Source organism: Hyperoodon ampullatus (assembly GCF_949752795.1).
Source record: "Hyperoodon ampullatus genome assembly, chromosome: 8".
Lineage (NCBI taxonomy): Eukaryota > Metazoa > Chordata > Mammalia > Artiodactyla > Ziphiidae > Hyperoodon > Hyperoodon ampullatus.
The window spans coordinates 52,976,938-53,003,311 of NC_136921.1; the positions used below are offsets into that span (position 1 = coordinate 52,976,938).

General features: G+C 41.3%; 1 protein-coding gene across 2 annotated transcripts in view; it reads left to right on the forward strand.

Annotated features, from left to right (window-relative positions):
• The window catches only part of ACMSD (aminocarboxymuconate semialdehyde decarboxylase), a gene marked incomplete at both ends in the record, with an annotated part of 63,642 nt that overhangs the window by 22,695 nt on the left and 14,573 nt on the right, over positions 1 to 26,374 (forward strand). For both annotated transcript variants that reach the window (XM_079710131.1, XM_079710130.1), the window contains 4 exons: positions 1,259 to 1,495; positions 6,713 to 6,806; positions 9,244 to 9,339; positions 10,462 to 10,634. In XM_079710131.1, coding sequence (XP_079566257.1) covers positions 1,259 to 1,495; positions 6,713 to 6,806; positions 9,244 to 9,339; positions 10,462 to 10,634 — 600 coding nt within the window. The remainder of the gene's footprint in view (positions 1 to 1,258; positions 1,496 to 6,712; positions 6,807 to 9,243; positions 9,340 to 10,461; positions 10,635 to 26,374) is intronic.

Genomic DNA, 26,374 nt, shown 5'->3' on the forward strand with positions numbered 1-26,374 from the left:
CCAACTCTCCACCCCTTCAGAGATCAGCAGGGCCCCTCAGCTTCTCACACCGCACTGTCCCCTCCCAGGCCTGTCTTCCTGGTCATGTCCTTGCTCTAGACCTGCATGGTCCAGTATGGTAGCCAATGGCTGCAGGTTGCTATGTGACTCCAACTGCATTTCCACTGGACAGAACAGTTCTAGACTCAACCTTAATCTCCATCAGAACTGACCTGTCTGCTGACTCATTCCTGCCGTGCCTGGCTCAGTAATTGACAAGCCAGCTTATTCAAAAGTGATAATGATTTTGAGGCGGTGGAAGTGATGATAATGGCCTAATATGTTGCCTCTCCCATGGAAATATACAATTCAAAACAGGATTCCTAGAGTTGGATGCCTTTCCCCAAGTGATTAAGTCTTGAGTGCTAAAAGTTTCAGGCATGATGGCAAGCCTGTGGAAACACATTTTTGTACACAGTTGGGGGTGCACTAAGCACCCTCTCAACCAAATAAACATTCACACGTGTTGTGATTTAATAAGCAATGGAAATACCACCTGCTCACACTTACTTCCTCCACCTGTGCTCATAATTCTAGTATTAGTGATTCAATCCTTATCTGTTCCTATCATGAGATTCACTACTTAAAATAAAAATCCCCTGAGACCTCGAGATACCTGAATTTACCAGACTGGGTGCTATTCTGACTGCGCAACTGGGATTGCAGGCGAATACCAAATTCTTAGCAGTGGGGTGGGATGATGTTGAAAGATAGCAATAGCAGAGAGATTACTCTTGAGTGTCACTGCCAACAGGAAGGACATGGAGAAGGACAGACAGGAACAGGAGAGGTCCATAAGTAGCTCGGCATCCTCTGAGGACGCGTGACAAGGAGGTGCCGTGAAATCCGGCACTCACCAGGCCCAGCTCCTCGGGTTGGGAGGGGGGATGCCTAGGTGTGCAGCCCTGCAGACTCCCATCTGCAGTTGGTGGGGTGGCCCACCCTCATTCCATGTCTAGTGTAGGATTCCAGGCCCTTCTGATTACAGTCCCAGTTTTTCTAATTAATCAGCAATATGCTAGCAGTTTTCTTTGCCTTGGCAATGACTGGCTTCTGGGTCTCCTGTGGCCAAGGCCTAACTCAGGCTGTGCTTCAGCTTTCTGAGGGGTAAAGCCACTGAGAGTGACAAATGACTGAGCCCTGAGGAGGTGTTGATCAGAGTAAATATCTAAAGAAGTAAGTTTTGAACCATGTGCTTTCCCTTACCTGTCTCCACCAGGCAAAACCTCAGGACACTTTAGAGCTGTGCCAGCTTCTAAACAATGACCTAGCTGCCACCGTTGCAAGCCACCCAAGGAGGTTTGTGGGTCTGGGGACATTGCCCATGCAGGCCCCTGAGCTGGCAGTCAAGGAGTTGGAGCGCTGTGTGAAGGAGCTGGGCTTTCCGGGGGTTCAGATTGGCTCCCACATCAACAAGTGGGACCTGAACGCCCAGGAACTCTTCCCAGTGTACGCGGTGAGTACGTGGCGCTTACTCTAGGAGTGTGGCCGGGCGCTGTGCTGGGTGTCCCTGGGTGGGAGAGATGCCTGACGACATGCTAGATGTAGGGGGAAATGTGGAAAGAGCTCCCCCAAATAAGCGGGCCATCCTACTAGAAGAGGGACAAGTGGAAATGCTTCCCAGGCCAGCCCTAAGTTAACCCAGTGAAATCTCTCTTCTTTCTAGCCCCCTTGCTCTCCTTTTAAAGTTTCATTTGGAATAAAATAGATAACCAACCAGAACCTACTGTATAGCACAGGCAACTCTGTTCAATATTCTGTAATAACCTAAATGGGAAAAGAATTTGAAAAAGAATAGATACATGTATATGCTCAACTGAATCACTTCGCCGTACACCTGAAACTAACACAACATTGTTAATCAACTGTGCTCCAATATAAACTAAAAATTAAATAATAATTTTTTAAAATAAAGAGGTTATGTAAACTGTAAAAAAAAAAAAAAGTTTCATTTGGAAGTCAAAATACTACCCTCATCACAGCCACTGTGCAAAAGAATCAGGTTAATGACATACCCCAAAGTATTTGTTTTTGCTTTGGAAAAAAATTCTTATCATTTTTCAAAATTATGAAATAATTTAGAAGAATCTGCAGAAAATACAAAAAAGTTTAAAGAGGAAAACAGCTATAAATAAAATAAATAAGCATCAAGGACTTACTCTATAGCACAGGAAATTATACCCAATATCTTGTAATAACCTATAATGGAATATAATCTGCAAAAAACAAACAAACCAAATCACTATGCTGTACACCTGAAACTAACACAATATTGTAAATGAACCATACTTTAAATAAATAGGAAAACAAAAAGAACCCATAATTCTGCCACCCAAAGATGAGTAAACACTGTTAATAGTACATTTCATTTATCTTTTTTTTTTTTTTTTTTTTTTTTGCGGTAAGTGGGCCTCTCACTGTTGTGGCCTCTCCCATTGCGGAGCACAGGCTCCGGACGCACAGGCTCAGTGGCCATGGCTCATGGGCCAAGCCGCTCCGCGGCATGTGGGATCCTCCCGGACCGGGGCACGAACCCGTGTCCCCTGCATCGGCAGGCGGACTCTCAATCACTGCGCCACCAGGGAAGCCCCATTTATCTTTTTATTTGCATACCTCTGCATATTTTATATTTTAATGAAATTGGAAATACACTATACATGTGATTTTTTTATAATGTTTTTTGTTTTTTTAATTTTTGGCTGCATTGGGTCTTTGACGCTGTGTGCAGGCTTTTCTCTAGTTGCAGCGAGCAGGGGTTACTCCTCGTTGTGGTGCACAGGCTTCTCATTGTGGTGGTTTCTCTTGTTGTGGAGCACGGGCCCTAGGCATGCAGGCTTCAGTAGTTGTGGCACATGGGCTCAGTAGTTGTGGCTCGCGGGCTCTAGAGCGCAGGCTCAGTAGTTGTGGTGCACGGGCTTAGGGGCTCTGCGGCATGTGGGATCTTCCTGGACCAGGGCTCAAACCTGTGTCCCCTGCATTGGCAGGCAGATTCTTAACCACTGTGCCACCAGGGAAGCCCCTTATACATGTGATTTTGTATCCTAATTGAGAATTTCCAACCTAAGTGAAAATTCTCTCAATGCATGATTTTAAAATAACTGCATAATATTCCAATATATGGATATGTTTTATTTAACCAACCCGCAATTAAGATACTTTTTAAGCCATATATTTTTTAAATGTAGTATAATAAAAATATGCAACAAAAATAATACCATCAAAATGTTAACATTTGATGAAACTAGATGGTAAATATATGGGTGTTCATTTTAGTTGTTTATAACTTTCTACATTTGAAATATTGCATAATGAGATAGATTTTCAAAAACACAGTGCCATCCATTTCTGAAATATCCAACAGAAGTGTCCACAGTTCCATGGTCCTCTCTACCTTCTGTTCTTTCTGTACATAAATCTGCTTTCCTTAATTCCAGGATTCAAGATGCATAATTCTTTACTCAATTGCATTTTTAAAAAATTTCTTGGGCTTCCCTGGTGGCGCAGTGGTTGAGAATCTGCCTGCCAAAGCAGGGGACACGGGTTCGAGCCCTGGTCTGGGAGGATCCCACATGCTGCGGAGCAACTAGCCCCGAGAGCCACAATTACTGAGCCTGCGTGTCTGGAGCCTGTGCTCCACAACAAGAGAGGCCCTGATAGTGAGAGGCCCACGCACCGCGATGAGGAGTGGCCCCCACTTGCCGCAACTAGAGAAAGCCCTCGCGCAGAAACGAAGAGCCAACACAACCATAAATAAATAAAATTTAAAAAAAATTTCTTACTTGCCTCCTAGAATTATAATAGTATCATTTTCTGTTATTTTCACTGTAAATGCAAAATCTTCAATAATGAATTAAGTAGATGTTGGTAGACTCATCAGGCAATATAATCACTGATCATTTATTCATTTAATATTTATTGAGCTCTGACTACATGCAGAATGCATTCCATGTTTGTATCTGTGGACACTGCCCACCAGTTGGGGGACTGCCTGTTAAATTGCCTCCTAATGATTTAGTTAATGTTAGTTAATGTTCCTCTAAATATCAAACTCCCAGAAGATTATTGGCTGCAGTGGCTGAACTGATCCAGTGAATGTTTTCTAGAAACTTTAATGAGCTCTGAAAGAGGATGTATTTACTTGTGCATCCAAATTGTTTCAGCACAGTATGAGCAAGCCTTCAGCTGTAGGTCATTTTAGTATTCACTGGAATTGGCTTTATGAATTACTAAGGGCCTCAGAAAGCAACAGCAGCCCATTGGGGTCCAAATGGATATTTTCATTTATGTGACCAGCTCAATCAATCATTCTAACTAGGCTGTTTTGGGGGCTACCAGTCTCTGTGGGGATTCAAAAGAGCATCCTAGCCCCATCTGACTTGTGATGTCCTGGGGTTGATGGCACATTTGTTTGGTTAGCAAGATTTGCCAGCCTTAACACTATCTAACTTGCGTCAGTAACGTGCTGAAACAAATGAGAGGAGTTTCTGTGAGCCAAGCTGGCTTCGTCATCTCGAGGGCAGCCTGAGCTCCAGAGCACCCAACTGTCCCCCTTATCTCCTAGACTTCCCTTCTTAGTGAGCAAACCCAACAGCACATGCTCAGGTCAGTTTTCGGGTACAGAAATGATTTTGTGGTGAGTATGAAGCAAACAGAGCAGTAGTGGCAGACTGCCTATCATTTATCAGCCAGAAGACCTGAGTAAGTTACTTAGCCTCTATCTGCCTTAGTTTCCTTCTCTTTAAAATGGGAGTAGTAAAAGTACTTATCTCATAAAGGATTAAACTAGTTAACAATTGTAAAATTGCTATATATATTAAATATATATGAGATATATAAAATTATATATTATATATAATATATAATATGTAAATATATAATAATACATATGTTATATAAAACGGGAGTAATGAAAGTGCTCATCTCATAAAGGATTAAACTAGTTAACAACTGTGAAACTGCTATGTATAAAATAAATATACAAAAATATATATGAGTATATATAATATATATAAAATACATATTAGTATAGGATATATATTATATACAAAATATACAGGATATATATTATATATAAAATATACATACATACATATATATATATAAACAGCTTTGGCACATGGTAAGTGCTCACTAAATTTAAACTGTCATGATTTTGAGGGTGTAAGTGGCTTCTTTTTATATTCTCTACAATGTCTCACATGCAGAAAGTGAGCAGAAATATTTGTTAATTTGAATTGAATAGAAATGAACCATCACACGTACACAGAATAAAGTTTTATCCTTATGAGGAGTGAAATCCCACCAAGATACAAAGATCACATGCCTTTGTCAAGCCCAAACCATCCCAAGAAGTTGATACTCTTTCCAGCCTACATCCATTATTAGAAACCAATCAGCTCCTCTCCCTTCAAAAGATTTCTCTCTCTTCCACTCCCCAGAACCTGTTGAATTAGAAGGGCTTTCTTCAATCTGCCCGTTGCCTGCCACTTCCAGAATCCCCTATTGTCCTGGGATTATTTCTCCATTTTGAAAAGGCTTATGTACAAAAGTCACATTGCATCAGCCTGGTTGGCCCAAATGTTTATATGTAGAGGTAGGATGAGTCACCCCAGCACCCCAATATATTTGGAAAAGAAATGGTCCAAGGAAAATCTGTTTTGAACCTTGACAAGCAACTAATATTAAAAGCCTGTTGTGGGCTTCCCTGGTGGCGCAGTGGTTGAGAGTCCGCCTGTTGATGCAGGGGACACAGGTTCATGCCCTGGTCCGGGAAGATCCCACATGCCGCGGAGCGGCTGGGCCCGTGAGCCATGGCCACTGAGCCTGCGCATCCGGAGCCTGTGCTCTGCAATGGGAGAGGCCACAACAGTGAGAGGCCCACGTACAGCAAAAAAAAAAAAAAAAAAAAAGCCTGTTGTGAGGACTTTTTCTAATTAAACATTGTGTCAAATAAAGGTCATTCCCTCCAGATGGTATTTCTATTTCCCAGAAGGTCCTGGAGCAGGTTTGCTCATGACATTCTTTTCAGTACCTGCCTGGCTGAGGCACTGAGAGCTCTTTCCTTTCTAAAGTCATCTCATTCACAGCGGACACTTCAGGCGCTCAGCTGTGGTCCTGAGGCTTTGTGAGTGCCTATAGATCCCAGAAATTCCCACCCAGTGTCAGGCTCGGAGTGGCTAGATGGTGTAGGTCAGGCCAGTTATGAGCCCCGGGCTCCCAACCCATCACTTCCTCACTTTCCACATCGTCGGGTTTCCAAGAGAGGGAGAGGAGGGAACACTCCATCCCTGACTCCAACACTACAATCTGAGCAGTCCTTCCAAAAGAGGGGACCAAACAGGAACCAGCAGGGGAAATTTCCTCACAGTTGAGGTGTGAGATCAGTCCTTGAGTGTTTTGCTCTCAGCCGAAGTGTTTCAAGGGTAGATGTTTCATCAACCTCAGTGGTAAATCCACCAACACCCTTGTTAATTCTAAGTGTTCTTTTTAGTTGCCAAGCAGGAGCAGAGTTTATCAATATTCTTTTATATAGATCAGAAAAAACTTCAAAAATATTTTAGTTTATTTATTCAGATCAATATAGACCCAGAGAAAAACAATACCTTTAAATAGTGCCCTATAATTTGCTGGCTCATCCAAATAACCCCCTCACTCTCTCATTGCTTCTTTGAAGGAGGCTGAAAAGCTGAACTGTTCCCTATTTGTGCACCCCTGGGACATGCAGATGGATGGACGGATGGCCAAATACTGGTTCCCTTGGCTCATAGGTTTGTGTCAGCTTGGGATCTGGAAAAGAGAGTCAAGCCCTTAGTTTTTTCCAATTATCTATGGGACCCTATTATGTCAAAGAGAGAAAGTATGAATAACTAACAGGATTGTGAGTTATTGAGCTCTTACTCAGTGCTATATGTACTACCTCATTTAATTATTTTAATTGAAGTATAGTTGATTTACAATGTTTCAGGTATACAGCAAAGTGATTCAGTTAGATTGCCTCATTTAATTTCAATCTTATCCACACAAAACTTTATGAGGTTGACACTATAATAGCCTTTTTTTTTTTTTTTTTTTTGGGCTGGGCCACATGGCTTGCAGGATATCTTAGCTCCCCAACCAGGGATCAAACCCGTGCCCCCTGCAGTGGAAACTCGGAGTTCTAACCACTGGACCGCCAGGGAATTCCCTGTAATAGCCATTTTACAGATGGAGAAACTGAGTCTTGAAGTGGTTAAGTTGTGCAGGTCACATAGTTAAAAAGTGAAAATGGAATTTACATAGATCTGTCTGACTCCAAAGCCACCACCTCACTACACAGACTGCCAAAAAGGCTCTGAAAAAAAGTAGCCATGCCTGTCTAATAGATTTTTAGAAGCCAATGATAGCATCAGCCCTTACAAATGAGAACCCTGGAGTTACAAGTAGAAAGAAGGTCAGCTTCTACCGCCTAAGGATCTGAGACCCTAGATTGCAGATGACCAGGCTTTCAAGTCCCCAGTTACCTGCTCTTTGCCACCTGCACTGTTCACCCATGGTTCCACCTGAGGGTAAGGGAAGGGCAAAGAGGAGAGACCTTTACTGGGCCTACCAAGCTCTGGATAGGAGCTGGTCCAGATTCTCTTTCTGCTCTGACATTCCATGCCCTTGTTATTGCTTTTGGAGACGAATGTGTTTAGTAAGGCAGCTTCCTACCCATCCCCCACCAAATTCTTGAGCAACAATTAGTCGGAAGAGATAAACTAAGTAGCCCCTGTGCTCTCTAGCTTCTAAGAAAATCTCATCCTAATTCACACAACACTTTGACAAGTTCCACAAACTTATTTGCATTGCAACTTCCCACATGAAAAACAAAGGAGAGCATTTACATAGAGGATCATTTTCATCCCTCATTATACAACACATATATTGATACTTTCTAGCATGCCAGGCAATGAAGATGTACCAGACATGGACAAAACCTCTGGCCGCCTGAAGCCTGAGTTGACAAGTACACAGATCATAAACAAACAGGCTAATTTCAGAATTTTATTCTGGATGCAAAGGGGGTCTTTAGGAGACTGGAGAATTCCCAGCAGGGGAGGGCCATGATCCAATTTACATTATAAATATTCCACTTTGGCTCCTATATGGACAATGATTGTGGGGTTATTGTCCAGGTAGTTAATGGAAAGCAGAATCACAGGACCAAAAGGAAGTGACGCTGTCCATCCCCCTGCCTGCAGGAAACTCTACCCACAAACCACTCCCAGATAGGTATGAATCCATTATGCTTCCAGAATTCTCAAGAGGCCAAGGATCCAGGGAGCCAGGGGCATCTCTGTCCATGGAACAGTGACAAGCCTAAGGCAGGATGAACAACCAGTAAAGGCCCACTAGGCAGCCAGAGAATCAGGCTTCCCCAGAAGGCCCAGGGCTCAGTCACAGAGCCCCCAGAGATTTCTTAATCACAGTCTGAAAAGCAGTCATCTGGAAATATAGCCCAGATTGACTCCATGGAGGTGAAGACATCAGGCATGGACCAGCTGCCTCTTCTAGAAGCACAAAGTACTTGAAATAATTCATTTTTATCCAGTTATTTTCAACCTCAGCTCCAAGAAGCAGTAAAGATTTGGCAGGAATATTAATATATAATTATAATATTATAATAACTAATATTAATATTAGTTAACCCCAGTTTACAGATGAGGAAATTAAAGCAGGGAGGCAAATCATATTTGTTGAGCCCCTCCAATGTGAAGTTCTAGCCAAGAACTTTCCCAGCATCATCATTTGCAAGGTTCCACAACAGCCTTCCAAGATGGGCAACACTGTCCCCATTTCACGGTGAAAAAGCCCAGACTCAGGGGCATTAAATTACTTGTCAAAGGCCAAGAAGCAAAAAATTGGAGGAGAAAGGGTTCAGCCTAGACTCACTGTACTCTGCTTGCCCCACTGCACACAAAATGGAAGCTGGGAGGGTCAGGACAAAAGACAGGTCCTCTGGCTCCTTGACTGTTCTAGCCATTAGATGACTCTACTTGCAAGTGGCAAATAGGAAGTGTCACATGGTTTCTGCTTGCCAAAGTAATGGCCTGCATACAACCAAGCCATGCTAGGGCACAGGGACCCTGCGCTTCTCAGCAAGGTCCCATTCCCCTGCCATTAACATCACTGAACTTCTTGCTCGTGATGACACGCGATATACGTCATGACTGTTTCGCCTTCCAGGAATGCCCACAGAGACCACCACAGCCATTTGCTCCATGATCATGGGTGGAGTGTTCAAGAGGTTTCCTAAACTGAAAGTATGTTTTGCACATGGAGGTAAGACCCTATCTGTATTAGTCAGTTTGGGCTGCCGTAACAGAATATGACCACAGACTGGGCAGCTTAAATAACAGAAATGTATTTTCTCACAGTTATGGAGCTCCCAGATCAAGATGCCAGCACAGCTGGTTTTTGGTGAGGTCTCTCTTCCTGGATTACAGAAGGCCACCTTCTTACTGTGTCCTCACATGGCCTTTCCTTTGTGTGTTCACAGGAAGAGAGAGAGAGAGAGTTCCTGTGTCTCTTCCTCTTCTTATGAGAACACCAGTCCTGTCAGATGAGGGTCCTACCTTATGACCTCATTTAAGCTTCATTATCTCCTTAAAGGCCGTATCTACAAATACAGTCACATTGGGGGTCAGGACACAATTTTGGAGGGACACAATTTAGTCCTGGTAGTTGTTCTAGTTATAAAGTATATGATGGTTCAAGGACCAAATTCCATTTCTGCAGACAAGTTTAGTTTGGTTGGCACAGTTTACTTGATTTTGTTTTGTTTTTCATTTAAATCTCTCATCAGACCACAAGCTACCACAAGCTCTCCAGTTTGCAATAGTCCCTACCATTCACTATTGTTTACAAACAGGCCTGTTTCATTCATTTCCATTTCCTGCTTGGTCCCTGTAGGTAAGTGAGTTTGTGACTCTTGAATACACACACACAATATCAAACTATACACACTGTTCTCTAATCCACTTTTCCTTCTCAACAGCACGCGGAGACATCTTTCCATGTCAGTGAGTACAAAGCTTCATCATTTTTGATGGTTGTATACATGACAATGCATTTTATGGATATGCCGTCATTATTTAGATATTCCCAACTGAAAGGCTCCCTCTGTATTTTTCTATTATAACCAAGCTACATTTGAAAACCTTGACCACACATCTTTATACACTTGTCTTCTGTCTTTACAATAAATTCCTTAAATCTGAATTTCTAGATGAGTTAACTTTATTCTTTTTTCTGGGTCATTTCTCACATTTGGAACCCAGTAGATCCTTTGTAAATACAGTTAACTAGCTGGGCTACAGTAACTTCTCTTTGTATACAACATGAGGGTTGAAAAGAATCCTTTTCAATTAACGCTAGTCCCTCAGGAATGGGCTTTACTTGCAGGTGGTTCCTTCCCCTTCACAGTAGGAAGAATCTCCCATGGATTCAGCATGCGTCCAGATCTGTGTGCCCAGGACAATCCAACCAACCCAAAGAAATACCTTGGCTCCTTTTACACAGACTCCTTGGTTCATGATCCTCTGGCCCTCAAGCTATTAACAGATGTCATAGGAAAGGTAAGCCAGGGCTGCCATTTGGGTGACTTACGGGGAGCAGAGTGCAGGATCAGCAACCAGTTGCTTGGTCTCTCTTTGAAAAAGGGATGGGAGAAAAGGCATTAGAAGAAAAAAGAGGGACAGTGAGGTTTCGGATTAGGTTTGCTTGCACAGGGTATCCTATCCAGAACCTCCTTCAACATAGACCATGTATCAGCAGGGAGCCATTATGGATGTACGCCAAGGAAATCCCAAATAGCCCACATGGCTGGGTAGTTCCCCAGATAAATTCTTCTTCCTTACGGTCGCCTCTGTAGTGACCGTAAGGAAATGACACATCATGATGAGGTAAGCAGAGAAGAGCCACCAGTTTTGAGGTCAAATTCACCTGGGTTAAAATCCTGGCTCTACTTCTTACTGATTAGGTAAAGTGTGACTCTAACTGTCCTCATCCACTAAATGAAGAAAACTGGAACATTGAAGAGGGGGGGATGGCACTGGCCAGGGAGGCAGGGGAAGATGATGAAGGGTCTTAGGTACCACCTGAAATGTTTTTCTGGAATAACATGGCCTTTGTTTTGAAAACCATTCTCTCATTTGGCCCAAAAGAACAGCACGGTAGTGCTTTAAACTTCACAAGAAAAGGCCTTTCCTCTTCTGTGGTCTGCTAGCAGCTCTCCTGTTGGTGGCATCTCCACTTTTAAGTATTCTTTGGAAATGCTAACTGAGCAAGTTTAGACAGTGTTTAGAGCAAAGGTCAGTCTGAATTAGTAGTCTGAAATATTTAGTATTTCAATTCTGTTTGATTACTTACAGATAGCAATAGAAGGTTTCCAAATTTACCCAAAGAAAAAACTCTTTGGGGTTTCTAAAAGAATATGGACATATGTGTTTAAAGATTGGCAATATGGTACTTGCATTGAGAGTAGATTCTACGGCATTTAAAATCTTGTTTAGCAGAGAAAGCGGTCCATTATTTGAAAGCTGCAAGTTAGTGTTCTATCTCCAGAATGAAGACTTCATCTCACTTTAAAGCTGACTGTTTCTCTGGCTTGAGAAACTCACTAGAATATAAATGTTGAACATTCTGGTTTGGGAATAAGTTATGTGGCTGAGCTATGTTTCTGAGACTTCTGGCTTCTGTGTTGTCCCTGCTGAAATGGGTGCTTAGCAGCTGGTTGTGACTGTTGATTATTACTGGATTGGACAGAGGGGCTATGGGCAGGTGTGTAAGTAGGAAACTACAAAAAGGAGAAGCCGAAAGAGTCTGTAAACTCTGGATTTTGAGCAATGGAGGAGGGGGAGTAGGAAAGCAGTGTGGAAGTGGGGAAAGGGTCAGTCTAACTACCTCCCATCAAGCCTAGTACCCCTGGTGTTCCTGGCAATGGCAACATCAGGAAAAAACACCCTTGGCAAATATAACATCTATCTTACGAGCAATACCATCAGCAGTGAGGGATACCATCAGCACCTTCAAACAGCATTCAGGGCAATACACATTGGCCAGGGGGTCACAGCAGAAGAGCAAAAACATGGCAAATGCCTTGTGGTAACCAGTGGATAGACTAGTTAGTAAGTATATCCCTTTTGTGGACCCCCAGAAAAACTCTGAGGGCACTTTGCAAAGTTGCAATGTTGCAAAGGTGCTAAGATCTTGCATTCAAACTGTGAAGACTTGAGCCCCTATACCTTGGGCATCAAAAGCAAAAGTGACTTCATTTTATGTGACCTCATAGGCTGGTGAATCTAGGACATAGAAGCAGTATACATTAATAATTTAGGATTCTCTTTAAAATATTAATGCTTCCTCCTTCTAGTTATATTCACATTAGCAAAATCTTTCAAAAACAATCCCCAAACCAGAATGGCTAAGGAAGGTCCTAACACGACAGCTAGTCTAGAGAGCAACTGTCTATATTTGAGCAAGAGGGCAGAAGGCTGTGGAAGAAGGTCTCCAGGACAGATAAAATGGAACAGATGGATGATTTGATGTGTTTGAATTTGAAACAATGATTGCCAGGCATTCAACGGATCTGTTAATACATTAGTAACAAACAAGCTGTACATATATAGAAAATTAAGCAAAATAAAGAAAAGGAAATAATGAACTCCAAGAAAACAAACATCCATATAAAGACAGATAATCATTGTATATTACCTGACTCGGCAGTGAAAAATATTTATATTTATGGTGTAAATATTAAGCACTAGCTTAACTGAAAATTGTAATTCTACTGGGAAATTGGAGAAGTTGGGATAAGAAAGAAATTATTCATGATCATAATGCGAAGTCAGTAAATACTCTCTAAAGCTAATAAATCGAGAAACAATAGTATAATCTTATTATCTGAAACTATGAGGGTGATTATCAGAAGATTCACATGTTAAAAGGTAAAAAGTGGCTGTCTTGGGATACAAAAATGGATAGGACTGTTTTTGATAAGAAAGATATTAGTAATATTCGATTGTTTAACTATGTATAGATATTATTTTGATAATACCTTCAGAATAAATAGATGTGTGCCATACATACACCAAAACCATATATTGTGCACCTACTATTTCTAAAATTCCCTCTAAACAGAAGACGTGAATTACATCATCTCTTAGTTTCCTCCCATCTCTAAAATTCTTTGCTTTTAATCTATGTCTACTCAATTTTTATTTTTTTATTTTTTTTGCGGTACACGGGCCTCTCAACTGTTGTGGCCTCTCCCGTTGGGGAGCACAGGCTCCGTACACGCAGGCTCAGCGGCCACGGCTCACAGGCCCAGCCGCTCCGTGGCATGTGGGATCTTCCCGGACCGGGGCACGAACCCGTGTCCCTTGCATCGGCAGGCGGACTCTCAACCACTGCGCCACCAGGGAAGCCCCTATATCTACTCATTTTTAAAGGCAGAGTGCAAAGAATGCTAGTTACGTGTTATCAGTCTATCACTGTGAAAAATATGAAAAAACTTATTGCCTCCCTATATTAACATGACCATAGACAGTTCACTTTATATATTTAGATGGGTAGATTTTGAGAGGTCCGTTTTCCTCCCATTATGATTATATCACAATTTTGGCTAGATCCATTGTTAATCTATTGCCGTGTAACTAACTGCCCCAACTCAGTGGATTAGAACAACAATAAACACTTACTATCTCATATGGTCTCTGTGTCAGGAATTTAGGAACAGCTTAGCCATTTCAGGATTTCTCACAAGGTTGCAGCAAGTTGTCAGTCAGAGCTGCAGTCACCTGAAGGCTTGACCAGGGCTGAAGGATTTATTTCCAAGGTGACTTTTATATATTACTGGCACACTGGTGCTGGGTTTTGGCAGGAAGCCTCAGTTCCTCCTCATCTGGGTCCCTCTACTCTCCAAAGAGCTGCTTGAGGGTCTTCACAACATGGCAGCTGGCTTTCCTAAAGAATGAGTGATCTGAAAGAGAGACGGAGGTGGCGGAGGAAAAGAGAGCAGGAGAGAGATGGAGTGTGCGCCAGGCAGAAGCTATCCTTTTACGACCTACAGTCAAAAGCCATGTCGCATCACTTCTGCCGCATTTTATTCATCAGAAGCAAGTCACTAAATCTGGCCCACGTTCAAGGGGAGTAGAATTCAGCTCCACTTTTTTTTTTTTTTTTTTGGCTGCATTGGGTCTTCGTTGCTGAGCATGGGTGTTCTCTAGTTGCAGATAGCGGGGCTACTCTTCGTTGAGGTGCGCAGGCTTCTCATTGCCGTGACTTCTCTTGTTGCGGAGCACGGGCTCTAGGCGCGCAGGCTTCAGCAGTTATGGTGCGTGGGCTCAGTAGTTGTGGCTCGTGGGCTTCAGTAGTTGTGGCACACGGGCTCAGCAGTGTGACTCATGGGCTCTAGAGCGCAGGCTCAGTAGTTGTGGCACATGGGCTCAGTAGTTGTGGTGTGTGGGCTCTACAGTGCAGGCTCAGCGGTTGTGGCAAGTGGGCTCTAGAGTGCAGGCTCAGTAGTTGTGGCACGTGGGTTCAGTAGTTGTGGTGCGTGGGCTCTAGAGCGCAGGCTCAGTTGTTGTGGCACGTGGGTTCAGTAGTTGTGGCATGTGGGCTCTAGAGCACAGGCTAAGTAGTTGTGGCACGTGGGTTCAGTAGTTGTGGCGCGTGGGCTCAGTAGTTGTGGCACACGGGCTTAGTTGCTCCGCGGCATGTGGGATCTTCCCGCACCAGGCTGGAACCCATGTCCCCCGCATTGGCAGGTGGATGCTTATCCACTGCGCCCCCAGGGCAGCCCGGCTCCACCTGTTGAAGACATGTTTGTAAACCACCACACCCCACACTCCAGCCACCTAAATGCAAACTACCTTCAGTCCTCCGACAACCACCCCAAAGTCTCATTCATTTACAGCATCAGCTTAAAGTCCAGGATCTCACCACTTAACGTAACTCGGGGATGACGCTCCTCATGCACAGTTTCTCTCAACCTGAAGATCTATGAACCACAGAGACAAGTTCTTTACCCAGCACACACTCACTCAACACTATAAAATGGTGAGACATGCAAAGGATAGTTGATATAGACCCTCCATTCCAAAAGGGGAAAATCAGGATGTTTAGAGGAGTTACTAGTCACTAGCAAATCTGAAATCCACTGGGCACATGTTAGCAGTTCCTTGATTAGAACTCAGAACACAGGAATGATTCTCCACAGCTCTTGGTTCTTCCCTCTGAGTCATCCCTCCTTTTCCATGAAAGGGAGCCCATATTGGCGGCTGAGTAGTTTCTACAGACTGCTTCATGCCCCTACAACTTCTGAGGCCCGAAAGCTTCTTTTCATTTTGTTCTATCCATTCCTTTCAATCCTGTTGGTGCTTCTGCTAATACAATTCTCTTAAAAACTTTGCAGATCATAACAGCACTGGTGACTACGAATGTGGCGTCAGTGTACAGAACATTGTCAATGATTAAACGGTAACAAAGTTTAAGAAAAAACAAACTAAAAAACTTTGCAGGTCTTTCGTGAATCTTATTAGGTTTCAAATTGGGCAAAAGCCTTACCCACACATCTCTGAGAAAAGCCCTTTTCTGCAGAGGCTGCTGAGGGGGCTTCCCTGGTGGCGCAGTGGTTGAGAGTCCGCCTGCCGATGCAGGGGACACGGGTTCATGCCCCGGTCCGGGGAGATCCCACATGCCGCGGAGTGGCTGGGCCCGTGAGCCATGGCCGCTGAGCCTGCACGTCCGGAGCCTGTGCTCCGCAACGGGAGAGGACACAACAGTGAGAGGCCCGCGTACCGCCAAAAAAAACAAAGGCTGCTGAGGAACAACACTCTTAAGCTACCTAGAAGCCCTTATTGTTTGACAGTGGTTCTTTGAGGCACTGCCTTAAATCTCTTGAGGTCATAACACAGATATTATAGTCATATCTTGGCTTCATTTTTAGACTATATTTTTCTGATTGTGCCCTGGATTTAATCATTGCCAGTAAGCCATCTCTAATTTTAGCATCATTTGCCATTGGAGGGGCTGGGAATTTTCAAACCCAACAATTCCTGGCTCCTTTATATTTAATAGTCCTTCCTTTAAGGCACTCCCCTTGCATTTTACTATAAGCAGCAAGAAGCAGCCATGCAGCGCTTCTAACACTTTGTCTGGAAATTTCCTTAGCTCTATCACCCAGTTTATTAAATATATTTTCTACTTTGTATATTACTGTAGGTGACCGTGTTGCTTTTTTTTTTTTTTTTTTTTTTGCCACAGCATAGCAAGGATCTCCTTTCCTCTAGTTGCCAGTAACATTTTCCTCATTCTCCTTAAAGTCCTTACTGGTAACCTTCTCACAGGTTATCAAGCTTCTAATAACAGTCTTTACAAGGATCTTCAGTCTTCCACTATCTCAAGGTCCTTCCAACTTCCTCCCACTAATCAGTTCCAAAGCCACTCCCACAAGTTTTCATTATGGCAACACCCTACTTCCAGGTACCAAAATCTGTATTAGTTATCTATTGCTACATAATACATTAACCTAAAACTTAGGTTAGCTTTAAAACAACCATGAACATTTATTATCTCATGCATTTCCTCTGGGTCAGGAATCCAGGAACCCCATGGCTGGGCAATTAGGGTTCAGGGTTTCTTATGAGGTTCAATGAGATGACTGCAGCCCAACAATATCTATCTATCTATCTATCTATCTTTCATTCTTCCACCCTTTACTTTTTTTTGCACACTACTTTACACTATCTTAACCCCAAACTCTCCAACAATTTTATAACTCTCCTCTCAGTACACTTAAACACATTAGGTACAGTAGTCTATTAATTCTTTCTTCTTGAAAAAATATATTCAGGAGTCTCTAACTTGCTCTAATATGGACTGGGTTGCTATTTAGACCTGCTGCACAGCTGTCATCTTGAATCTCCCCTTTGTACTCCTCACATTCTCTCTCTCTTTCTCTCTCTCTCATTGGGTTGCCTGCTTCCTGAGCCTTATGATTTTCCAATTTTTTGCTTTATTCCTTCATCTTGGTAGGGAACATCTTCCAATAACTTTCTAAGAAAGACAGTATGGGAGATGAAATTTTTGAAACCTTGGTTATTTCAGTATGTCTTTATTCTTCCCTTACAGTGAGTTAATTGTTTGGCTAGGTATATAATTCTAGCTTGGCAACTGTTTTCCTGAGTAATTTTAAAGACATTTTTCCATTGTATTATGGCTTCCAGAGTTGCTATTGAGTAATGTAACTCCAGTCTAATCCTTGAAACTTCATATAAAACCTATTTCTTTCCCCTTCACTCCCAATCTCAAAGACTCTAAGATTTTCTTTTTGTCCTAAAATTTCTCAGTGATGTTACTCAGTATGGGACTGTTTTCATCCATTATGCTAGACATTTGGTGAGTCCTTTTATTCTGTAAAATTTTCTTAATTTATTTCTTTAATGACTTCCTTCCCTCTGTTTTCTCTTTCTGGAGTTCCTAAAGTTGAACCTTATTTTTTTTTCTGTCTTACACCTCCCCTTTTTGAGCTTTTGTTTTACTTTCTGGGATATTTCCTCAACTTTATTAATAAATCCTTTTATTTAATTGGCTTTTTTAATTTGTTTAATTTGAAAGAGCTTGTTCTTACTGTTCTTGTTCTGTAAACTTTTCAAAAACATCCTGTTCTTGTTGATTGAGTTCAATATCTTTTATCTCTCTAAAAATATTAGTAATTTTGGGAAATGTACTTCTCCCCACAAGCCTTCCTCCAGTTGGCTTTCTGTCTTTTTTTTTTTAAGTCTCAGTCTTTCATATTAAATGCTTTCCTCAAATGTCTATAATCCTTGGCTGTCTGCTCATATTTAAGAGCGGTCACTAAAAGGATGATTGGAAGTCTCTGCATGTGGATGGGGCCTGTCAAGTGTGGTCTTCTCTATAGAGTAATCCAACTGAGCCATGTCCTTTTGAAACTCCAGAAATCTGGTCTTTCCTTTTTGATTTATCACTTTCCCAGAGAAGCTCTTTCAATCTCTTACCTGAATGGTAAAGTCCTGGTTGCCAGCATCCTGGGAACTGAGTAGGGAATAAAGGCTGGGATGCTCAATTTTTAAAAAAATTTTTTTAATTAAATTTTGGTTGTTTTTTTTTTACTTTTTGGCCATACTGTGTGGCATGTGGGATCTTAGTTCCCCAACCAGGGGTTGAACCCACGCCCTCTTCAATGGAAGCACAGAGTCCCAACCATTGGACCACCAGGGAAGTCCCTGGGATGCTCAATTTTTAATAAATAAACTTTCATTAACCTTTTGCTTTCAGAACATTCCACACTCTCAACTGTGCCTGATATCTCCCAGTTCAGAGACTCTCTGACCCTTTCACCCCTTTTTGAGACTAAATGACCAGTCTTTTGCCAGGATGAGGGGAAAGCAGACACTGGACTTAGGGAGGTGATCTAGGGTCTAACTGCTTCTGAAACAGGCTTACAATGAATCCTCCTGTTGCTAGTTCTTTGTCTCTACTTCCAGAGGCACCTGGTGCTATCAATTACGTATATTTGGGGGCTTGGTGATATAAGCCAGGTTACTTTTTGGCTTATCTCATACTAGCTAAGAAGTTCTTTCTTAGTCTTCTAAAGTTAGTTACTATTATCCAACTGCTTTCCAGTTTCTGAAGTTTTCTTCTTAGTTCTTCTATCCTGTTCTCTTTGTCCTCGTGGCTATATGCTCTTCAAAACGCACTTTACCGTCTTTTTAATGGGGTTTCAAATTGTGATCCTCAGACCAATACCAGTCCACAAAGAGTTTGTTACCAGCCCATGATGAGAGAAGGAACTTGTGCCAGAATGCAAACTGAGTCACTAAAGACACCATTTAGTTTAACTGACTTTTGGTTGGTTGGTTGGTTGGTTGGTTGGTTATTTATTTATTTATTTGTTTGTTTATTTATTTATTTTTATGGCTGTGTTGGGTCTTCGTTTCTGTGCGAGGGATTTCTCTAGCTGTGGCAAGCGGGGGCCGCTCTTCATCGCAGTGCGCGGGCCTCTCACTATCGCGGCCTCTCTTGCTGCGGAGCACAGGCTCCAGACGTGCAGGCTCAGTAATTGTGGCTCATGGGCCCAGTTGCTCCGCGGCATATGGGATCTTCCCAGACCAGGGCTCGAATCCGTGTCTGCTGTATTGGCAGGCAGATTCTCAACCACTGCGCCACCAGGGAAGCCCCCTGACTTTTGTTTCTAATAGCAAGACTTTTTCAGTAAAGGAAGCAGTGCATTGATTTACATTCTGGGGTAAGCTCCTTAGGTCATCATGGACAACTGAAAGACCCGTTTGCGTGCAGGTATTAATACTGGTCTTGAGCTTTCCTCCTTTTCTCTAACAAAATTTATCTTACCTATATTCCATCCACCTACGGCCCAGCTTCCAGCTCCCTGAAGTCATTTTCATGGTTATAGGCAATTAGAGGTCAGCAGAAACTACAGCAATAGAAGGGGTCTGGCTATATTTTCAGAAGTTAAAGGATATTCTAGTCCTCTCTCTGGCTTGGGTTGAAGGTGGAAGGAAGAGAGATGATATGCACATCTTCAGAGTCTTAAGATTTTTTTTTCTACTTTTTTTTTTTGTCACGCCTCACGGCTTGTGGGATCCCAGCTCCCCGACCAGGGATTGAACCCATGCCCTGGGCAGTGAAAGTGTGGCATCCTAACCACTGGACCACCCTTTTTCTACTTCTAAAAGTTAATCTATTAATTCAACTAGAACATCTAAAATCACATAACTTAGTTTATAAATATTACTTTTCCACATTTACATTTCATGAAACAATTTTGTTCAAATACACATCTTTGACATAGTGCCTTGTCATTATTAGAAACACCATTTGAGGCATTAAAATTGTTTTTAATAGCTTATAAGCACTGCAGTAAATAAACTCTTTTAATGAGAGTGTCTGTTTCCTAAGTTTCTAAATATCCAAGCTTATCCACAACCAAGTATCATTAGAATTTTCTTCTAGAAATGGAGGAACTACAGGACTATCCCTATGTTATTCACACATAGCATTCTATTCCAAATTGAATTCACTACTGCTGTTAGTCTTTTGTTTGTAGTTTGTACTTTTCAGTGGTTTCTGTTAGTTTGTTGATTTGTTTCTGCATGCCTGAGAAATGTGGTAAAAAATGATAATACAATTAAGAGTAGAAATAAAAATAGAAATGAAGATAAAGTGGAAAAAAGAAGTCCTAGAAATCCCATTCTTGTGAAGCAAACAGTAAATGATGCTTAAGAGTTTAATGCTATACAACATAGTCATAGCTGTGAGAGATATGAGTAAATTATTTGATCTCTCTAAACTTGTTTCCTTATCAACAAAATACAGATAATAATAGTACCTAACTCTTGGGGTTATAGACAGCGTTAAATAAGATAACCACATAAAGTATATAACACAATTCCAGTCCCACAGTAAGTGCGCAATAAAAGCATTTGACAAAGGTACATACAGACTCTCAAGAACGAAACTACAGTGAGAACAACTGTGACAGCATCAATCAATTTGCAAGATTTTTCATTCATCTTGAAATGTGAGAACCTCAGAATTATACAATCACTGCAAAATTGAGATAAAGGGAAAAAATTCTACTAAATTAAAGTTCACAACAAACAAAATGTGTCTCCTTCTGAAGCAATGATGTAAAATAAGGCTTGGATCTTCTATGGCAATTTAATCAAAAGTGAAGAGGGAACAAGATAGAAAGAGGGAAGAGTCTAGAAAGCCAAGCACATGCCAAGAGCAGGACACATGCTCAGAAAAGGCATGACAGGAACCTAAGCTTTAATCTCTCTCTGATCTTTAGGCTCAGTATCAGCAGGGTGTGACTGCTAGGGTGGAGTTGTAAATGGCCTGGCCAAGCGTTAGAGGAAGGCCCAGCACAGAGCCGATCTGCGAAGACCAAGACTGAGAGAGGTTTTTTCCCTTGTCTTTTTTTGGTTCTCTTTTTGCTCTAGGCATTTAAGGACATCTTATCAAAATATGAGCTGACCACAAGCTTAAGGGACAGACTGCAGAGAGCATATACAACAAAGAATAAGTCTTTAAAAATAGTTTGGAAAAGTCACTAAAGAAGCAAATACAAAGCACATAAAGGAACAAGAACAAACCCAGAGAAGGAAGAATCTGTACCAAAGTTACCACATTATACTATTCAAAATTTCTAGTTTTCAACAAAAAAAACTGAGGCATGCAAAGAAAAAAGAAAGTACAGCTCATTCCCATGAAAAAAAGAAATTAACAGAAACTGTCACTGGAAAAATATTGGACTTACTAGACAATGACTTTAAAGCAACAGCCTTAAATATGATCAAAGAAATAAAGAAGATCATAGACTAAGAACTAAAGGGAACCAGGAGAACAATGACTGAACCAAAAGAGACTATCAATAAACATATAGAAATTATAATATGAAGCCAAATAAAAATTCTAGACCTGAAAAGTACAATAACTTTAATGAAAAATTCACTAGAGGGTCATATACCTGATAAGGGACTTGTATCCAAATATATAAAGTACTCTATATGAATAGCTAACAAGCACTTGTAAAGATGTTCAGAGTCACTGGTCATTAGGAAAAGGCAAATCAAAACCACAATGAGATACCAATTCATCCTTACCAAGATGACTATAATTTTTTTTAAAAAGTGGAAAATGTTGACAAGAATGTGAAGATATTGGAACTCTTGTACATTGCTGGTTGGAATATAAAATGGTACAGCTGCTGTGGAAAACAGTTTGGCAAATCTATAAAAAGTTAACCATAGAATTAGCACGTCCCAACAATGCCACTCCTGTGTCTATACCCCAAAGAATTGAAAACAGGTTTTCAAGCAAATGCTTGTACACAAATGTTCATAACAGCATTATTTGCAATAGCCAAAAGGTAGAAACAACCCAAATGTCCATCAATAGATGGATGAATAAACAAAATGTTGTATATCCATACAATGGAATATTATATTCAGCCATAAAAAGAAATGATATACTGATACACACTATAACATGAATGGACCTTGAAAACATGTTAAGTGAAAGAAGTCAGACATAAAGGTCATGTACTGTATGACTCCATTTATATGAAAAATCTAGTATAGATAAACCCACAGAAACACGAAGCAGAATAGTGGTTGCCAGGGGGTGGGTGGGAATGGAGAGTGACTTCTTAATGTGCATAAGGTCTCCTCTGAGAGTGTGAAAATGTCTTAGAACAAGATAGAGGTGATGGTTGCACAACTCTGTGAATGTACTAAATGTCACCACAGTATACACTTTACAATGGTTAATTTTTTTTTTTTTTTTTTTTTTTTGCGGTACACGGGCCTCTCACTGTTGGGACCTCTCCCGTTGCGGAGCACAGGCCGGACGCGCAGGCTCAGCGGCCATGGCTCACGGGCCTAGCCGCTCCATGGCATGTGGGATCTTCCCGGACCGGGGCACGAACCCGTGTCCCCTGCATCGGCAGGCTGACTCTCAACCACTGTGCCACCAGGGAGGCCCTACGATGGTTAATTTTTATGTTATGTGAATTTCACCTCAATTTTTTTAAAAAATGAAGAGGCCTTTCTCTGCAAGATAGACTTTCAACCACTCAAACCAAAATATCTATTCATATGTTCTTTTATTTTTAAAAGAGAAACCAGAAACACCTGTTCCACAAAATAGAAAGTATTTTATCTTAGAGTAAAATAAATTGTTCACTTTTAGAAGTAACAATGTTATTCTGGGACATTTTATGCCCCAATTTTTACAGTAGGCATACATGTGATCTTGTCTTGGGCATTTGATCTGTGGGTTAGAAAATGAACCTAAACTAGAGACTGGTCAGGCCCAAAAGCCAAAGTTTTTCTCCATTCCTTTTCCAGGCCATCTACCTCTTTAACATTCAGGACTGCTCTATTCAGCAATTCTAAAGGGTTAACATGATCTGGAAGCAATGAAAAGGTCCTTTAACACCAACGATTTGATTATGTCTAGGGCTAGTGGGGGCAGTGGAGTATACCCTGTGAATTTTAAGTATTTCCACCCTGACTTGAAATTTAAATGTATTTTAACACTTCTGTCTGTAAGTATTCTGGTTAAGTGATGTTTTCTGTGTGCTGCAGTCCTCAACAGAGTGGAACCCTTTTTGATGCCTGTAAGATTCCTGAGAACAAGAACATAACTTACTACATTCTCACGAAGTTGTGGGATGTGAGAAAGAGTTCAAGTCCTGGCTCTACTGCTTGTTAGCTGGGTGACCTTTAATAAATATCAAGTCACTTACCCTCTCAGCCTCAGTTTCCTCAACTGTAAAATGGAGATGATAACCAGACAAAGTTGATGGGAGAGGCTAATAAAACACGATGCCAAAGGACTGTACAAATGTTAGTGCTTTATGCACAGTAGGTGTTAAGTTAAAATTTGTAACTTATGTAATGATCTTGTGGGTATAAGACTAATCTTACCCTGTACTGATTGAATTAAATCAGGCTCCTTAGCGAGGAAATTATGTCTCAGGGAACAAACTGAATCCTTGATATACTAGAAGTTTTGTAATAAACTATGTTATAACAGAGGTGTGTTATATTTACTGCAAAATGCTACTAATGAAATATGCTAAATGAGAAGATAGTTAATCGTTCCTTTTCCAGCAGACAAATGAATTCTCTTCCACTATTCGAGTTTCTTCAGTAAGCCCCATCTTTCAGTGCTTGCAACATTCCCTGAAAATGTGAAAAAGTTAATGCATCCCAGCAGATGAGCAGTTTATTTCTTTTCCCTGGCAGGAATATTAATTACTATTATTATCAGCTCAGTAAGTCTTTGACTTCATAGGGAGTGTGTGCAACTGGCTTTGGGAAGGAAAATGTACACTGGGGCAGTGTTGGTGTGGAGAAATCAATCAGGATTATCCACTGCTTTCCTGCCTAATAAAGGAAGCCAGTGGCTGCTGAAAAGGTGCAATCTTAGGACCCTAGAAGAGGCAGCCACACTACCTAAAATGCCTACCATTAGAATTATTCCTTTGGGTTTAATAGAGTCTTTAGAAAGGTCCTACTAAAATGTAGATGTTGTCAAATATTACAGTAGCACAGATGTCCTTAAAAATTGGTTCATGATTATGGTCAATCCCAAGGGAACAGAATCCTGGATCACAGACAATTGGTTCATGATTATGGTCAATCCCAAGGGAACAGAATCCTGGATCACAGACAAGAAGGAAGAAGAAGGAAGAAAGTTCTAGCTTTTGGGAGGCCAGGAACAGGTATGCTACTTGGGAGCCTGAGATGTCACAAGAGTCTTGGGTATACCAGAGAGCTTGGATCAGTGGGAAATGAGGCAACAGTCATCCAAGGCCATACGCTATGCTTCCTTAACCAGGACTCTGCATCCATTTAAATCACAATCAATTTGCAGTTATAACAGGTGGTAGAAATAGCAATACAAAAAGTATTTTTAGGACTTCCCTGGTGGCTCAGTGGTTAAGAATCCGCCTGCCAATGCAGGGGACACAGATTCGAGCCCTGGTCTGGGAAGACCCAACATGCCGCGGAGCAGCTAAGTCCGTGTGCCACAAATACTGGGCCTGCACTCTAGAGCCTGCGAGCCCCAACTACTGAGCCTGTGTGCCACAGCTACTGAAGCCCGCGTGCCTAGAGCCTGTGCTCTAGAACAAGAGAAGCCACCACAATGAGAAGCCTGTGCACCGAAACGAAGAGTAGGCCCCGCTCGCCGCAGCTAGAGAAAGCCCGCACGCAGCAACAAAGACCCAATGCAGCCAAAAATAAGTAAATAAAAATAAATTTATTAAAAAAATTTTTTTTTAACTCAAGAAGTGTTTATTAAGCATCTATCAAGTAGGGACTGCTATCAAGTGATGGAGTATGTGACCTTCATCCTATAGGACCGTTTGCCTCTTAAGGAATCTCTTCTCCCCACCCTTTCCCTGCTACTATCCCTTCTCTGAACAAGAAATGCAGTTAACAAGAACTTCACTTCCAGGTTTTTTATGCCTACTTCCCTCTCCCTTAAGAAATCACTAGCAAGTTAGAAATGGTCAAAAGTTTATCAGAAGATATCAATAAAAGGTATATAGATAGATAACAGGTATGAAAAATTTACAAACCAGATTATCACAAGTGGATAATTAACCTCCTATGGAGAGGAGTTGTGAACAGTAGCTATTAAATAATAATTAAATACTGCCACACTGTAAGTTTGGTGTTCTACAATAGGCTTTCAAACTCAAGTTAGGCAGAACAGGGAAGTGTCTTAACCAGGAAGAACGAATTGCAGAGGAGTGGTTTTCATTTCGGCTTTAAAATCGTTTGCTTTCTTCTCATTAGAACAGAACAGACCCCTCCCCACTTAAAATGTATTTATATCTGAGAAGGCCATAATACTGGGAATGGAAGAATTCCTGACTAGAAAGAAAAATTATTTTCTAGATTTCAATTTCATGTTAATGTGATTTACAAATGTAATATAAGCATGGGACTTTTTAAAATTATGTTGTGTTTTGGAATTGTAAACAACTTTTAGCAAGAGGAGTAGAAATAAGGACAAATGAACCTCCAGTGAATACCAAGCAGGCAGTTCAGAACGAGATCAGCTGTTGGCACAGATGTGAGGAGGCATAACTTTGGGTCTTTAGGGCCTCTACCAGCAGGTGTATTTGCTTGGTTTTAATACAGTACATGAATACAGGAATCTAGAGATAGAGTTGTGAGTCTATCATGGCCTTCCTCTAAATTTTATTATATACTTCCCCACATTATTTCATGTAAATGTATTCATAAAACCTAGGAAAATCCTTTTTTTCTAGTAGAAATCAAAGTGTCATTTGTCCTCAGCTCAAATTGAGAGCATTTATACATTTAATATTTCAGGCCTAGTAACAATCAGACTTTCCTCTTTTGTACATTCAAGCCTTCATTCCTTTGACACACAAAGCCACTCTCTGATTGATTATAAGCATAGGTCAGACTTTTATTTCAAACGAAGAGGCTTTCTGAAAAGCCCAATTCAAAGATTCTATCTTGGCAGAGACATTTTATGGGGAAAAATGGTTAGACAATTATTGTTAGACTGGATTTTAAAAAAGAAGGAGATGACTATCTAGCTAAGGACGATTAGCCTTTTTGCATTATTGGTTAAAGTTCTTAGACTAGTTTCAAGACTAATAGTCAACTGAGTGGGTTTCCTAGGAGGGGCTGTTAAGCTCATTAAAGTCTATCAAAAAATTGCTCAAGTATTTTATCAAGAATGCTAAGCTATGTTTGGTGACAGATGTTGACTAGACTTG